The 16,254-nt window shown below is 38.7% G+C and overlaps 1 protein-coding gene across 2 annotated transcripts in view; it reads left to right on the forward strand.

Annotated features, from left to right (window-relative positions):
* Window positions 1-16,254, forward strand: part of mcu (mitochondrial calcium uniporter) — a 61,722-nt gene that overhangs the window by 27,324 nt on the left and 18,144 nt on the right. Inside the window, exon 2 of one of the 2 annotated variants that reach the window (XM_086093392.1) lies at window positions 2,695-2,717. The exons of the other annotated variant lie outside the window; for it this stretch is intronic. Within the exon in view, the coding sequence (XP_085949518.1) occupies window positions 2,712-2,717 (6 nt within the window). The 5' untranslated portion in view covers window positions 2,695-2,711. The remainder of the gene's footprint in view (window positions 1-2,694; window positions 2,718-16,254) is intronic. 2 annotated transcript variants of the gene reach the window in all.

Genomic DNA, 16,254 nt, shown 5'->3' on the forward strand with positions numbered 1-16,254 from the left:
GGTTGTGTTTAAAGGGCCACTTTTTCTTAGTTAAGAGTAATGTCATACTCAATTTGCATTTTCTTTTGATGGAAGGTGATAAAATGTTGACATTTCCCCCCCAAAAAACCTTTTGATTTTATTTAAGTCCGCCTTGCCAGCCAAGTCTGTATATAAGATGTTACTTTTTTAAATTATTTTTTTACTTGATTATCAAGTCATCCTACCCTAAATCATTGAGTGGGTATCCCTTAACACCCAAGTGTTCCTCTCCCCTGACACGTACACAGCTTTCAGAGGGACATCTGTTTGTTCAGGGATACGACACAGGAGGTTCAATTTGGAGTGTTTGCCTTGCCAGGGCTTGTTGTGGTAGGTGGACCAATCAGCAAAGCTGAAATATCATATATCAACCTGAATGAAGGTCAGTTCACCTTGCCATCGTCAGTTGTAGCTATTCCTGGTACACCAGCTGTACCACTCTATTGTTTTCACCTTTTTTCATTTCTCCCTTTCCATTCTATCATCATCCTTCTCCATCACTCCATTACTGCAGCATCTGCACTTATCTTCCCCTTGGCAAAGGCAGAGCCACCCAATCCATCCATGTGTCGCTGCTTGGCATGCATCAATTTCGCTGCGGCTTCCCATAAGACTGACTGGTTGACATATACACACACACAAACATTCACATGCTGACCTCTTTAAGTTGACCCATCCGTTATTAATTTCTTGCGTGGATGGCGTGGAAGCTAAATGAGGAAGTATTTGTCATTCCGACAAAAGATGACGTTGAGGAAAGAAAGGCACTTGATAGAATTTATATAAGGTGATGCGTGGATCGGGCGAGGGTGGGGCTCTTTGGCAGGTTCTTTTAAGTTGACTCATATTTTCCACAAGCTTTGGGGTGTGTTTCTTCCTGGTAGTAAAGAAGATGATTATTTGTATTTTGAGGAAATACACATAAATGTTTCCCGACCTCTGTCAAGTTGCATCCTCTAGACCTCTGGAACTAGTTGCTTGAGTACAATGGCTCCTGTTTTCCTCAAAAGCATGAGGTAAACGGTATTGTACAAACATAGCCCGTTTATATAGGCAGCCTGGTAGTATTACAACAGTTTATGCGGCAAGGTGTGTGCTGCTCAAAAGGGACTTGACAGTGAAATCATGAAAAAAAAGATTGATGAGATTTCTTACTGGCTCTGAAGGTTAATTTTTATAAATCTGCACAATGCTTTCCTGAGGGAGGAATGAGCTAAAATTCTATGCTCTTAGTCATTGTTGGCCACTAAATGTACAGTGAATAGAATAGAAATACATGCCATAAAATGTATTTGTCATAATACTGTCAATCCGTTTTATACTTCTAATGAATGAAGGTGTAATTTCGCAACTCAACTCTAAAGGTTGTTCATTGTGAATTACCTCAAGTAGAAATTATGACATACTGTAACACATGTTCTTCTATTGTTGTAAACAAACCTAAATGCCCTCAATAAGTCATACTGCACAAAAGCCAAATTGCTTCTTGACCATGTTGCTGTACTAGGAATGTATCATTGAGTTTAAAATTAAATTGATTATTCCATCTTGTCACATGGATCACCAACAATTGACGGCTTAGAAAAGCCTACAGTGGCCTGTAAAGCTGAGATGCCATTACAATGTCTAATGACGTTATTGATTGGCTTTGTTTCTCGTGTGTGTTTCTGTGTTAGTAATTGTGTTCATATCTGTTGAGATCTGTTGACATTTTCCCGCGGTGGTTTGCAAAGTGAACAAACATTACTGCACAAGTGTTTAATGTAGTTCAAAAACATGTTTACTCCCACCACTCAGCAGTCAAACAGAACTTTACTTATGAGTAAGCATGTACTGTTTATATTTACAGGAAGAGTAAACCAGCTCCACAGAGCTTGAGCGCATGCAGTCGCAGAAATATTCTGGCCATGTCAGTTTGTAGCCATAAAATGATCACATCGGTATGAGGAAAGATTTCAAATCCATCTTTCGACAATATTTAATATTTTCTTCCCAAATGTTCTTCACGGTGAACACAATATATCATTCACAGTCTAACTTGCCCTTAAGTCATTTTCGGTGTGAAAACTGGTAATACCCACCTCTGAATACAAAAAGCAATTGACAATCACTCAGATGCTACAAAAAGAGGAAATTCACTGTTAAGCAATTGACAATAATCCCAAAATTGAAGTTTTAAAATTGCATTGCCCAGCCACAGTCGAGACCAATTGAAACTTTGCAGAGTGATCTGAAGCAGGCTGTGCATCAGAGATTGGAGGACTTTTGCAACTGAGTAAGAAAATATTGCCAAGCTGTTTTGATAGACTGCTACCGAAAACACAGAATGCTGTCATTAAAGCAAAATGTGCTTTAATATTAGGGAGTGCACACTTATGGAACCAGTTTACTGTTATTTTGTTCTACAAATGTTAAATCACTTTCTTTCCTAGTCTTCCTAATTCTTGTCAACATTTAATAAGGATTTAAAGTATAGCCTATAATCTCACACTAGTGCGTGTAATGTGTTTTGCATAATGCTTAGCTCCGTTGTTGTTGTGTATTTATCTTGTTAGCAAATTGCAACATTCATTAAAAAAAAAAGCACAAATGATGGAACAAAAATAATTTCCCTGAGTGTTAAAAGACTACTATTTCTGCCTTTGATACCTTTCTATTTTTTTCCCTCCCTAGATATTGCATTTTTGACCATGTTGGTAAGTTCAGATATTATAGATCTTAAATTGTTGTTTACATCTTTAGAATCTTTAGTTTAACCTATTTCCATTGCTGGCTTCAAATTAATCCCTCTCTTATATAACACTGTATATTAATCACATGTATTATTTTGGAAAATTGTGTTCATTTTAAAGTATTTACACCATTTAGTCCATATAATATGAATGCAACACTTTCTGGGCACGCTGGAAAGCAAATTATTTAAGTCTTGAGGGGAATTACTGCTGTTATTTTTTTAATTGTATGTTTTTGTATACACGATCTTGGAAGTTAGACGTAGGCTTCCAGGCTTGCATTCCAGCTATGAAAGGTAATTAATTGCTAATGCTAATGTGTGGCTAAACATATTTTCCTTATTGTTATTTAGCTCATTGTACTCTAATTTACTAGTGTCACAATCGCTTAACAGCCTTCTATTCATCCATTCATTAGCCACACCACTTGCTTATGAAAGAAAAATCATGCTAGATTTTGGGAAATTTTCTGTTAGACAATGAAAGCTGAGATACTAGACAAAATAATATCATGTGATAACGGTTTCATGGCATTGCTTCAAAGTATCTTGTTAGCTTTGTGATAAAAATCAGATTATTTCAGTTCATAGCATTGCTATTTGGCCAAGGCTTTTTGGCTCCTGTTTTATTTCTATTTTTTTGTGGTTAAATCTGAAACAAAAAGGATTTAGTATATCGCAGGCTGTACAGGTCCACTCGCTGACTCGCGTCAACTCGAAGAAAAATGGGCCAGTGTCTCTAGATTTATAATTCTCGCCACCTGCTGGTTTAAGGGATTGGATGCAGCAGTCAAATAAGCAGACAGTTCAATTTTCAGACCGCAAAAGGGTCCCAGGCAGTTTCTCATTGCCTCTTGAGTGTGTCTATGAGTGTGACGTGTTGGTTCCAGCTCTGCAAGCTTTGGGAGCGATGACAAACACAGCACACAGACTACACAAGGAGAAGCAAGGAGGATTGATAATGCTGAAAAATGCCTAATAAAGTCATCTGAGATTAGTGCTGGATCCAACTCCACAGCTCAACGAAGACCATTATTAAATTTGCCCCTTTCCGCTAATCTCAGTTCAGTGTGTCCTCTATTGTTGCCCTTTCATGTGACTCAGTGACCTCAAATTTAGCAAGTAAGTCTCTATAATCCTCAGAACAAAGTCATTGTCGTCGTATCTCACTGCACAAGTGTCTCCATTGACTGTATTAGTATGCAGCACAAGTTGTCATCTTTCCTCCCAGTTGTGACTTGTCTTCTCGATTCTTGCTTCCATGAGCGATCAAGCCTCATCTGCCATTTTTCGGATCCCTATTGGTTTCAGCTTGAATGCTGACCAGGGAGGGTCTGCTTTGGGCACCAACATGTCCTTATTGGTTTGGCTCTGCTAATTTTCTTACCTGATTTGGGCACACCCCTTCCTTACTCTAACTGTTGGTAATCTTTAAGGGCTAATTAGGCAGCTGATTTCAGGGCCTACAGCATCCTTCCTGGCATGTTGCATACAGAGCATGGATTCACCAGTATGAAAATAGCAATATAAAGGATAAGAAAAGGAAATAATTATTATCCACAATAATCCACTTTTAAAGTATATGCCATTTTATTTGACCTAGGGTTGGGTGATATGGCCAAAAAATAAAATCTCGATTTTTGCCATGCAAGTCATTCAGGACGATTACGATTTTAATCTAATAAACCCAACAAACATTTATTTAAAAGGTTTCATTTATTCAAAAATAATTCCTGTGCAAAAATGTTCAGACAACATTAATGTATGCTAATTCTAAAATAGTTTTAACATAAATTTTATATTCATAGTTTGTTCTTAAATGCCACAATTAAGTAGTTGGTAGCTATTGTAAACATGTCTTGTAAACCACCCATCCAGCATTCTGCCACATGTGCAAATTTACAACTCACAAAAACATTTGAATGTAACAGAACATAAGAACAACAGCTTTTAATAATCCAGAAGACAAAATTCAATTTCACGATTTAGCAAATTTTCAACGTTTCGATTTTTAAAATGACCATGTATCGAATTCATTTGATTTAGTGCCCAGACCTAATTTGACCAAATCATGTATATTCCACAAAATAAATATCCATGTTAAGCCCTAACTGATGGACCAGAAAAAATTGCATGTGTGGACAACAAACAACAATATAGCTTACTACCTATATATCAGAGTGTACCGTAATGGTCTGCAAATAAACTGTAAATATTCCCTCCTATGGGATATTAAGTTATATTGCAGTATGTGCACTATTAATTCAGATTGGAACGCTGACACGCATAATACATCACAGAGCTAGCTAGCTGGTGAGCTGATTTTTGAAGAGGTTTGCTTCCACTTGTTTGCTTGAAAGCTCACCCTCCCTCCACTCTTTCTTTTTGCACGTGTGCATTTAATTTGATTTCGATTCGATTATTTTTAAGAGATGAAAACTCAGTGTCGATGCTGAATGTAAAAACTCAGTTAATGACCAGAGTATTTTATGAGGCTCATTGCTAAGTATATATTTTTTCATATTACAGAGAATTTTGAAAAACTTACATCACTTGTTCACTTGTTAGCAGGTAATTCTTCAGTTCAGCCAGGTCAAGGGAGGAGCTGGTTACTGTGTGGGAAGCGAGCTCTTTACGGCAACCAGAGGACTGGGCAATGTAGATGATTGCAAAAATAAATAAATACTGGCAGTTTGCCTTTGAAAAGGATGGAAAATTATGATACGAATTGATACATCTTCATAATTGCCAGTGATCTGTAGGCCGTTGAGATAATCTAGAATTGTTCCATCTTGTTGCATTGCAAAAAAAAATCCTTCCACCAGCAGCTAAATCTCTCACTATTGTGAGTTCAGCTTAATGAAGGGATTTATCATTAACACCTTTTGTGAGACTGAGTACAAGTACTTGCCAATACAGAGTACAGATACTTGATATTGCATTACATCTGAGTAACATGAGTAACTTGTCGTCACTGATTTTAACATCCAACTGCCTCTTATTTAACTTAAATATAGCCTAGCCTCTAACGCAAGACATTGCAGTAATGTGAAATCAGTCTGAGCACTAGGGGGCACTATGTAAAACAAATTCATAGATAAGACCAAGAAGAAATAAAAGATGAAGAACAGCATAGTATAAGATGTTTCTCAATTTGTGTTCTTGTCCATTCTTACATCCTTGTGATCTTGTGAAACGCCAAGTATTGTTCCAATTGATCGAACGAATAGACCAAAAACACATTGAATTCCCAGAGTTGTTTTTGTCAGCTAACTACTATCGTGGAAATATGTCAGAGTTGGGGGTTAACAAATACATAGACTTTCCAAACTCGCCAAGTACAGCTTTCTGAAGAACATTCTCACGTATGTTCTTCAGAAAGCCGTACTTGGCGAGTTTGTGAGCCCAAACTCTGCATTCTTCATATTGAAAAATGACCAAGGAGACTGCTGTATATAAACAATCTGCAAAATGGATGCTATGTTGACTCTGCGTGTTGACTACAAAATAAAATAAGTAAAATGAAATGCAGACTGCTTCTTAACAAGGTTCTGACATTAACAGGTGACCCATTTTTTACAGGGTCAATACTAATTATTAGCAGTCAAGGAGGCTGATATTTGGAGCTGATATTAATTTTCAGTGAAAAGAAAAATATTGGTGATAAAATTATAAGAATAATAAAAAAAAAACAATTAAAAATCCAACTCGTAATTTTTTTTTATAACATTTTTTAATAAAAGGTCCCTTTTTAAGTATTCTCCTCCAATGTTGCTGCACTGACTCTTGCTTGATTAAAGCACTAAAAGTATTAAATGAAAGTACGATTTTTTTCAGACCCGACCCACTGGCAAAAAAGTTGGATTCTGTCCCTTCTTAATTGGAGTGAATCGCATTGCTTTGGGATTTGATTTCTACGCATCTCAAATGTATTATATTGTTGGCAGTGTATCATAATGTGTCTCACATCAGCCTGAGTGATGAAATCTCTACCATGCATGCATCTTGGGGAAAAAGTGCCAAATTGAACATGCGCAGCAACCTCCACGGTGTCTGGTCCAGTCCATGTCAGTTAATTAGAACACTTCTTGCTGCATGCTATGGCATGTCCATGTGGACTGGAGCAAAGTTAAATTCAGACCGAGCTGCTGACACAGGCGAGAAGGCAGAGAGCAGCAATTCCACGGAGTCCGATTTCGAGGCGTCTCTCACTCTGCCTCTCTCTCTATGGAGCACAAAGTGATGTAATCAGGCATCTACTGAGGCTGATTGATAGCTAAACTCTTGAGTTGTCTTATCTTGCGGTTAGGATCGGATCAGTGCAATAACAGAAACGCCTTCGATAGTTAGTCTAAGCTGCGGCCAAGGCGTTTTGTGTCACAGGAAAAAAAGCTGGCAAGGGGAGGAGGAACACAGTCAATGTTTCCTCAAAAGAAACATTCCCATGCTCTGCTTCATAAATAGCAGCTGCGACCCTCAGGAGAAATTTGTTGCCTTAACTGGGAGGCTGTCGTCTGCCTCGTCACCCTTAAGCACACACAACACAAGCAGTATACAAAAAATGCTCTGGCAATCATGTTTATGTCCTTTTTCTTTTCAGAATACACATGCAAAAAATATGAGTGATGCATTTCATATTGTTAAAGGACTTATTTTATTCATTTCCTTCTCAACTTAAAACATTTAACATCTCTGTGCCATGCCTTTTGTCAAAATACCCCAAGGATCAACATTTTTACGGCATATTTCTTGCCATGATGAATCTTGCTAGCATGTTCCTGCTGTCCTTTGGCTCGTCCAAATTCTGCGTCAGTGATGTTTATACAGAGCAGCGACATGGTAAAAAAAACAAAACACTGCTTTTACAAGCTGTGTGAGAGGAGCTTCCAATACTGGCAAAAAATCAGATTTACATCTGGCGTACTTTGGTGTCAATGTTTTATTAATAATTTTGAATCAGGTTTTGATTAAGAAGCAGTTAAAAAAGTAGGGCATATTACACTCTTCAGCATTGCAGATAAGAAAAACTGATGATAATCTGATGCTTATGTGGGTTTTTAATAACAACCATCATGGACTTCCCCTGAAAAATCCCAAAATGAATGTTTTGTGCAGTTTTTTGATGCCTATTTTCTCACACCCAGAGGGAGACCAGATTTGGAAGACTATCCAAAAGCTTAACATTTTTGTAAACCTCTGTAGAAAGTCTTTATTTGTTGCCTCAAGCTGCTCCAGCTGAATAAATCGGTGTTCACAGCACAGAAGGAGCAGTCAGATGTGAGCTGTTTGAACAGTACTCACCATTTGACTATTCAAAGTCGGTCACAATGTAGGTCAGGACATATAGATTACATATCAGTACAAGGAACAATTTATAGTCCGAAATAAGTTTAGTGGACAGAAAAGGTAGATGCATACTCCTCCGGCTGCTGATAATGGTGGGAAGAAGGAATTAGAGATGCTTATTCAGCAACATTGATTGTGATGCAAGGTGCTTGCTGTATATGAGCCACAAGCTAGTAGGATCGCCTTAAGATCAGGAAATAGCGAGTGTGTGCGATGTCTATGGGGAGGACCAGATTTGCGTATGCCTTTGCAAATGGGCCAGGTTTGAGGGAAACTGAAGGAAGGGAGTATGAAGAAGCGGAGGAGTCGCTGATTCGTCCAGGCTTTATCGTAGCTCGGAAAAGGGCTGAGTGTTGCGTGACTCGCAATGCAATTATCACGGACACAAGCAGCAAGTGCCATCTGCTGTATGAGCCATCAAAAAGGGTCATATTGTGCCTGTAAAAGAAACACCTGCTCCCCCACATTTCTATATGCAGTGGGTATATTATATTGTGTGTACTGTGTAAACACATTATTCAGGCAAGCGCCGTTTTACATCTCCAGGAAAACACTGCCTCTCAGTTGGTACAAATTCTTTAGAGAGGATACCACAATGGGACGCCGGTTTCAATGCCGAGGCATGGAAGCCTGCTTTTCTTTTAATAATGCAGCAGATTTTTACATTGTCGGTCCCAGGAAGGCGTTGAGAAGTCATGTGAGGTGGCTGTATGATTATGACGGCTGCCCAAATAGTATAGAAATTGTTCAATGTAGAGCTACTGTTTTATCCTGCGGATTATGCAAGGCATGAGCAGGCATTAATTTATCCATGCATACCCAGCGCCTGAAAGCCAATTTATCAAAATGGAATAAAATATTTAGATAGAATTATTTATCTATTTATTTACTGTGCGCAGTAACCACTGTGGCATGTTGATATTGTAACGAGCCAAATCGCAGCCAACTCTGCATTGCAGTAGAGAAATCAGATTGTCACTGTCTTATGTCTGGCATGCTGTGCTTTGTAACAGTTTGCGCAGCGTGTGAGCGGAGATTGTGTAATACGGCGGTGTTGAAGAATGGGACCGGAGATTTCATTATCTGTCAATAGCTTTCAGCCCTTTCTCTATTGCATAAGTTTGACTTGAATAACTGTCGCACAAAATTTCACTTGTGTCTCTGGCAAGTGCAGAGTGGCTGCCTTATCTTTTGGTGGACTTCTATAGCGGAGTGATTCAGTTTCTGGTTTTAACACGTCAACAGTTAAGTCCATCCTGCTAGGTCCCTGGAGGGGAAGTTAAGGATTGCTATCATTGTGCTATTTAGAACTGTAACAATGGAACTGAAAAACTTTGACTTCTGAACTGAACAAAACGTAAGTGCCAGCAGTGCAGTTTTATATTTTAGTTTGGACTTGAGACATTTTAACTGTATTAAGTGTAATAATCTGGCATAATACATCCTTGATATAAATCTCCATAAATTCCATAGCTACCACCCACTTAAACCACCAATAAAAGATAGGATCAAAGTTATGATTTCATTTTCATAATCTTTATGTTAAATTCTGGTGCTAGCATGTTAGAAGGTCAGAAGCAGCACTTTTGTAATCTTCTGTTTGGGTAAACTGACTGAAGCTATTTTGTAATAAGAAGATGATAAAATATTCTCCAAAATTGGGTTTTGAAATCTTGAACACAAATAAATATAGCTACAGTACATCTTGGGTTAATTTTATTGTTTCTAATAGGACTGTTTATTTCTTGTATTCATTCAGTTATAATAATGAATTATGTACACTAATTCAGTGAGGAGAAAATTGATTTTGAAGTGTGAAACTCAGCAGTCCCTCAATATGATAAGGAAGAGCAATAAATCTGGAAACGATAGAAAAAAAACCCCACTGCGTTACCTCACTGGGTTAATGAATGGGAGCCTCGTTTTCTTTCATTCCTTCACACGAGAGATGAGATCGTAGTTCTATTTCGTCCCTCCCGACCGGCAGGTGGCAGTGCTGAAACGGTACGGAAATCCCCGACGCGCATGCGTCACTTGAGAAAGAATTCTTAAAAGGACATTTCTAGGGTTCTAGCTGATGTGATCCTCATGTATAAAAGAGGATAGCAACCGGAACCAAGTTTCTTTTACCTTCTTCAATGAGCATTTGTAGTATGATTAATGGAAGTGATTTTGGGATAAATGTGTTTAGTGTTCTGTTCTGAGTCTGACAGACTGTCATCATATTGCTGCTAATCCTACCTTGACCATGGTTCTAGCACGGATGGGGCAGCATGCGGCCTGCGACTGCAGTGTTGCTACAAACAAACCCCCAAAAATGTATTACATTTTTTTCTTTATATTTTTTTCTTACAAACCTTATACATTCTTTAAAAAACACTGATAAACATTTAATACACAGTAGGGCTTGGCAATAAATCAAATTAATTTGATACATCATCGTTTTAAAAATCGAATCGTTGAAAATTTCGAGTTTTGTTTTCTGGATTATTAAAAGCTGTTCTTATGTTCTGTTACATCCACATGTATTTGTGACTTGTAATTAGAATAACCGGGATTTTTTTTTTAACTAGACAGACAATATTAAAAAAGAGAACAAAAAAATCAGCAAAAATGTGAATTTGCAGGTGCCAAACTGCAAAGATGCATGGACTGTAGTTTGAAATTGTAATGTCACCATTCACCACTAGATGGCATACATGGCTTAGCTGCGCTTATACCGTATACATATTTTGTCCATTTCTAAAATAGCATTTCTGTCATACATCTGGGCCCCATAGTACAGAAATGAAAAATTGTGGCCGCCTCCAGCATTTAAGTTGCCCATCCCTGTTTTAGCATTTTCTGTCATGCAAACATGATGGAGCACTTAATGACTTGGCCACTGGGAAATTGACCCCACATCCATTTGATTGTAAATCTGTTATTGTCTTGTGACAAATTGGATTAATATTAAAACCATTTCCAAGTGCTGTACACTTCACTCACATACTGTCAATTGTAAATAACACAGGCTGTTGTATATACTGTACAGCACTGTATGAAATGCTTCATGAATTATTTTGGTAAATCAGCCACGTTATCTGGAATGTAGCCGCCCAGAAAAGCTTATTAGCACATAGATGGATGCAGCCATTGTGCAGATAAATGACAGAGTGCTTCATGTCTCCGGAAGGGCATCATGAAAAGGGAATTATGTCAGCGACATTATTCTTCAACACTGCTGTATCACGTTTGCACAATTCACCTAATGCTTAGGTTTTTATTCCCTGAGGTGTTCTGAGGGAGAGAAAAAATGTTAAACTGCTTTGTCATTTTGTGTTCAGTTCAGCCAAAATAAAGCCAAACCTGTCAGTCACAGTACACACAATGTTTTCAGCTCCACAGTGAGGATTGGAATACAAAGTGGATTTTTGCGTTTGTTCTTCTGTCACAAAAACAACTTGGACTTTTCATCTTATTCACTCTGAAAGCCGCTTTCCCAAAAGTGATATGGTGTGATTAATGTACGATGCACCTTTCATCACAACATACAGTCATCGGATATAACATAATCTAAACCTGCAATCTAATGAGGTCTAATACCAGAGCTGCATCAAAATATGCCTTAACAAAAATCAATTCACATATGGTTGTTAGTCCAGCATGATTATGTATGTATTCAAATGGAAAGTCTATAAATGTTGGTGAAAATAATGAAGCAAATTATTTCCCCACCTGTCTATTCCAGTTCTCAAATAGGGGGGCGGTGCGTGTGACCCCAGGTAACATGGTTTTATTTATTTATTTATTTATTTAATTTTATTTTGGGGGGGGGGGGGGGGGCTGACAAGTGCAATTGCACATCCACTACAGTAGGTGGCAGTAGCGCTTTCATTGTCAGAGAGTGCGCAAGGAGTATTAGAGGTATACTTTCTACAACTTTATAGGCAAATGATACTATTTATAGTTGGCAGGGAGGGGGGTTGAATTATTCACTTTACTTCTTCTTGGAGGGGGTGTTACAAAAAAGATCTATTCTCCATTAACGACAGTATAACCTGCAGACTGACATACAAGCAAAGATACCCTAAGTACGACACTCCGCAATTATTTCCCTCGTGTTGCAAGATTGTATTTTCCGTTTTTACTGCTTGTATCAAGGTGGTATCTGTTGTGCCCCCACTCAATAATTTAACACAATTTAAATTGTATAAAATAAATATTTTTGCAATATTATTTATTATCTGACCCAACAGCACCCTTAGTAAATGTAAAACATATTTGAAGCAGTTTGTACTCTGTATTTATCTGCATAGGTGGTGAGCATTCTGTCCGTCAGTGACGGATGCCCGTTTTTTGACGAATGACGAGAAAAATGACAGACTAGGCACTGACGGAAGCGATTTTTCGTCCATCAGTGTAATCATCACCTCTCAGTCCGACGGAATGCCCACCTTTGTCAGTGATGAAGTGATGACGGAAGCATAGTTAAAATAAAATGACAGACTTACAATTACAGTTTGGTTGGGCTTGAAAAAATGGTGGAATGATGATGATGATGATGATGATGATGATGATGATGATGACGATGACGACGGAAGGGTGCCCAAGGCGCTGATGAATGACGGGCCAGCAAAATTTGGAAAAATGCCCCACCTGTGTTTATCTGTTGGAAGAGACTATACTACCTATCACAATTTATAATGAATTGTTCTGCAAGCACTCAGAGGACTGCAAATTTGCTCCAACTCCCATCTTTTAAATCAAGACCAAAAACCTTTTTAGTCACGGCTGCCTGTTTATTAAATCAAATTTACGCTTGCGCTGCACTGAAACCTTTGTTCGCCTGTCTTATTGAATCGTTTAAATTTTAATTGAGTGTAATTTTTATCTAAGATACCTCTGTAATCTTGTTCAGTTAAAATTTTCATTTTATGTTTCAGCATCATGAATTATCTTGTCTGAAATGCAATGAGGGGGGTGTCTTTTATTTATTTATTTATTTATTTTTAATTTTTTTTTAGCATATTGACTTAAGTTTACCTGTAATGCTAAAGATGATGCTTATTGGGGTTGTCCACCCTTTCAACTGGCAGTTTGTTTGGACCTCTAACCAAGTCTCGGAATGTATTCGCCATTGACGAAATTATTTTACACCATTCACAACCTTCTGTAAGTACAGTGAAATGCAGTGTGAGGTAAAGCGCAGTGCAGATGAGCAGGGGGGAGATGGTGAGATCAGGATTCAGTGTGAGCGAGACGGCGAGAGGAGGGGGACGGCGAGGGGCAACCCCCTGTTTCAAGACGAGGAATTCCTTTACTGCAGTGATCAGCAACCTCCGCCTTCCCTCTCCCCTCCTCGTCTACTGCTGCTGCTGCTACTGCTTCCCCTCACCCTCCTCCTCTAACCTGCCATCTCCACACACACACACACACACACACACACACACACACACACACACACACACACACACACACACACACACACACACACACACACACACACACACACACACACACACACAGTAAAAGGGAAGTCACGTTTGAGACGCGGGCGGGGTGTGTGTGTGAGTACGTGTGTCTGCTGCAGGGCACAGCGTATGCAGCAGCACATGGCTTGAAACGCAAGCACGCTCGTGACTCGCACCGTTTTACTCCAGCCGTCATCTATCTCGATCACCCCCCCTGCTGCCGCTCCATTTATCCTCCCATCCTTCATCCCTCCGTTTCAGATCACACGTCCGTCCTCCTGTTTGTGCTCAGTGTCCATTTTTGGTCCCACTCTTTTATTCGTATGACATTGATTCCAAGGTTGTTGTGCTATTGACTGCAGCTCCGCTCTTAAATATTTCACGCAGCATCTCGGTGGCTGCGTGCCGAGGGAGCGAGGGGCAATGGGAGGCGTGTGTGTGAGTGTGCAACTGCTGCTGTCAAACAGGCTGGTGAACAGACGGGTGGACAAACGCACACACACCACCTGCAAATAGACCAAGATATCTCACCACAGATGGGAACACACTAACACGTCACAATCATATTTGCGTATGTTGGTGATGCCACTCGGCTGCGATCTTTCCTTGGAGCTTAAAGTCAGTAAATGAGCACTTGCTACAGTGCGTGCAGCAGCGATTCAAGACTGCCTAATGCCTCTCTGGGCTTGTCATCCGATCAGCAGCCTAATCACTGTTTGGGGTCCCATGATACCATGGGACAGCAATCGGTGCACAACACACATTTCTTGGTGTGTGTGTGCGCGCGCTTGTTTGCGGCCTTTTAGCCAGCTAAAAAAAATTGCATAAAATATATATATATATATATATATATATATATATATATATATATATATATATATATATATATATATATATATAAAGGTGATTGTGAGTGATATCGGACTTGTGTTGGAATTCATATAATGGCATTACCAGTTATAGTCATTATTAGGGATGTAACGATATCCAAATGTCCCGATACAATATTGTGGAAAGGTTGACGATATAAAAAAAAAAGTCACAATACTCTATAACTGGTCCATTATGGTGGCATATGTATGAAAACTGTTGTGGATTCTCACCAAAATGTATGTGGATATGTCTTCTTGGCATGTGCTAAACAGAATCTGGAATATTAGAACGAAACTTCCTAATAGCAAAATTGCCCCTCCTAGTTTCCTTGTAGAAAAAAAAGTTACGTCGCCTAATGTACCGAGTATGTAATCAATACCAGTGTAATCAAAATGTATGTGTACGTGGATGTAAATATTATAATCATAGTCTGAAACTATTCTAAATTCACGGTATTGTGGATTATATGACCGTCATAAGCATTACCACATTGATGCATATTAACAAGTGCTGTTAAACGATTGTTTTGTTTTTTTAAACTAATTAATCGCACAATTTTCTGTGATTAACTCATTTCCTCTATTTTGAATATTACCATGCTCCCAAAGACATATTTATATAGTTTTTTTAAGGCTTTGATGCAGCCTCTTAACTGAAGAGAACGTTTGAAGCAATGGTAGTTATTACAAAAAATTGCCAGCAGGTGGTAGCATAGTATAAGAGATCAGCCAGGGCCATGTTGCAAAAAGTTATTTTCCTACCGTTTTAAACAGATTTGTGAATAACGATGAAATTTAGCTATATTCTAATGCTAATTGCTGCAAAACGGAAACAGATACAAATATACTTTTTTTCTGTTGAAAGAAGAGACTAATCTTTCTTTTGGTAGGTTCCATGTTTTTATAGCAATAGAACACAATATTCTGTGGGCCTTGCAAAATCAGCCAAAATCCAGTAAAGCAGCTGGAAGCTTCAGTCAAAATGGCTGGGAGTGAATGAGTTAATCGAGATTAATCACATTTTTCTACTTCTGCTTCTACCTTTTTTCTTCAAAGCTAGCAACAGATGTTTACTTGAGTAAAATCTTGGAATGAATGTAAAATCATCAAATAGGTGTATCATCAAAGACTCTTCTAATAGTTTTATTTTGAACCTTGAATAGAATACTTCCGTAAAATACAGCTGTTCAACAAAACAATTCAAATGGACTCAGCTTTACAAGCCGTCTTTTTTTCTCATCGCCAGTAGGTGGGTTTCCATCCACCTATTTTTATTCAAATTTTCAAGAATTGCGAAAAAGCAACTGAATGGAAACGGCAGAAATGCGGGGGGGTGGGGGCCAAAATTCGCAAAAAAATGTTTTTACGCTTGGAGGGGCTGGATTTTGAAGAGTATCGAAAAAAGGAAAATGCGCATTTTGGCGATGGAAACAGGTTTTGCGAATAAGCGACTACAAGGATATACGTGGCACGTTTTGACCGATACTACGTCACAGAAGGCAATTTTGGATGGCTTTATTAACATCAGCTCTCAATGTCACGACGCACTTCACTTACAACACGACCAAACGACTTCCGTTCCGTCTGTTAAAACCAACATTCCCACCCGGAACTCCCCATTGTCCCAAAGTTCCGTCACCATAACGTCATCTCAAAAGAAGAGCGGATGGAAACGGGCATACGTCGCATGACCGTTTTGCGCATTTTCACAAAATGTGCATACAAATTTGGATGGAAACCTGACTACTGACTCCAAGTTTGGCTGCACACTGAATTAACCGAGTAAAAAAAACACAAAAAAAACGCTTTAATAAAATTTCAATTAATCTCC

Source organism: Leptonotus elevatus, chromosome 13 (genome assembly GCF_054856555.1).
Source record: "Leptonotus elevatus isolate MCC_2025b chromosome 13, RoL_Lele_1.0, whole genome shotgun sequence".
NCBI classification, from domain to species: domain Eukaryota; kingdom Metazoa; phylum Chordata; class Actinopteri; order Syngnathiformes; family Syngnathidae; genus Leptonotus; species Leptonotus elevatus.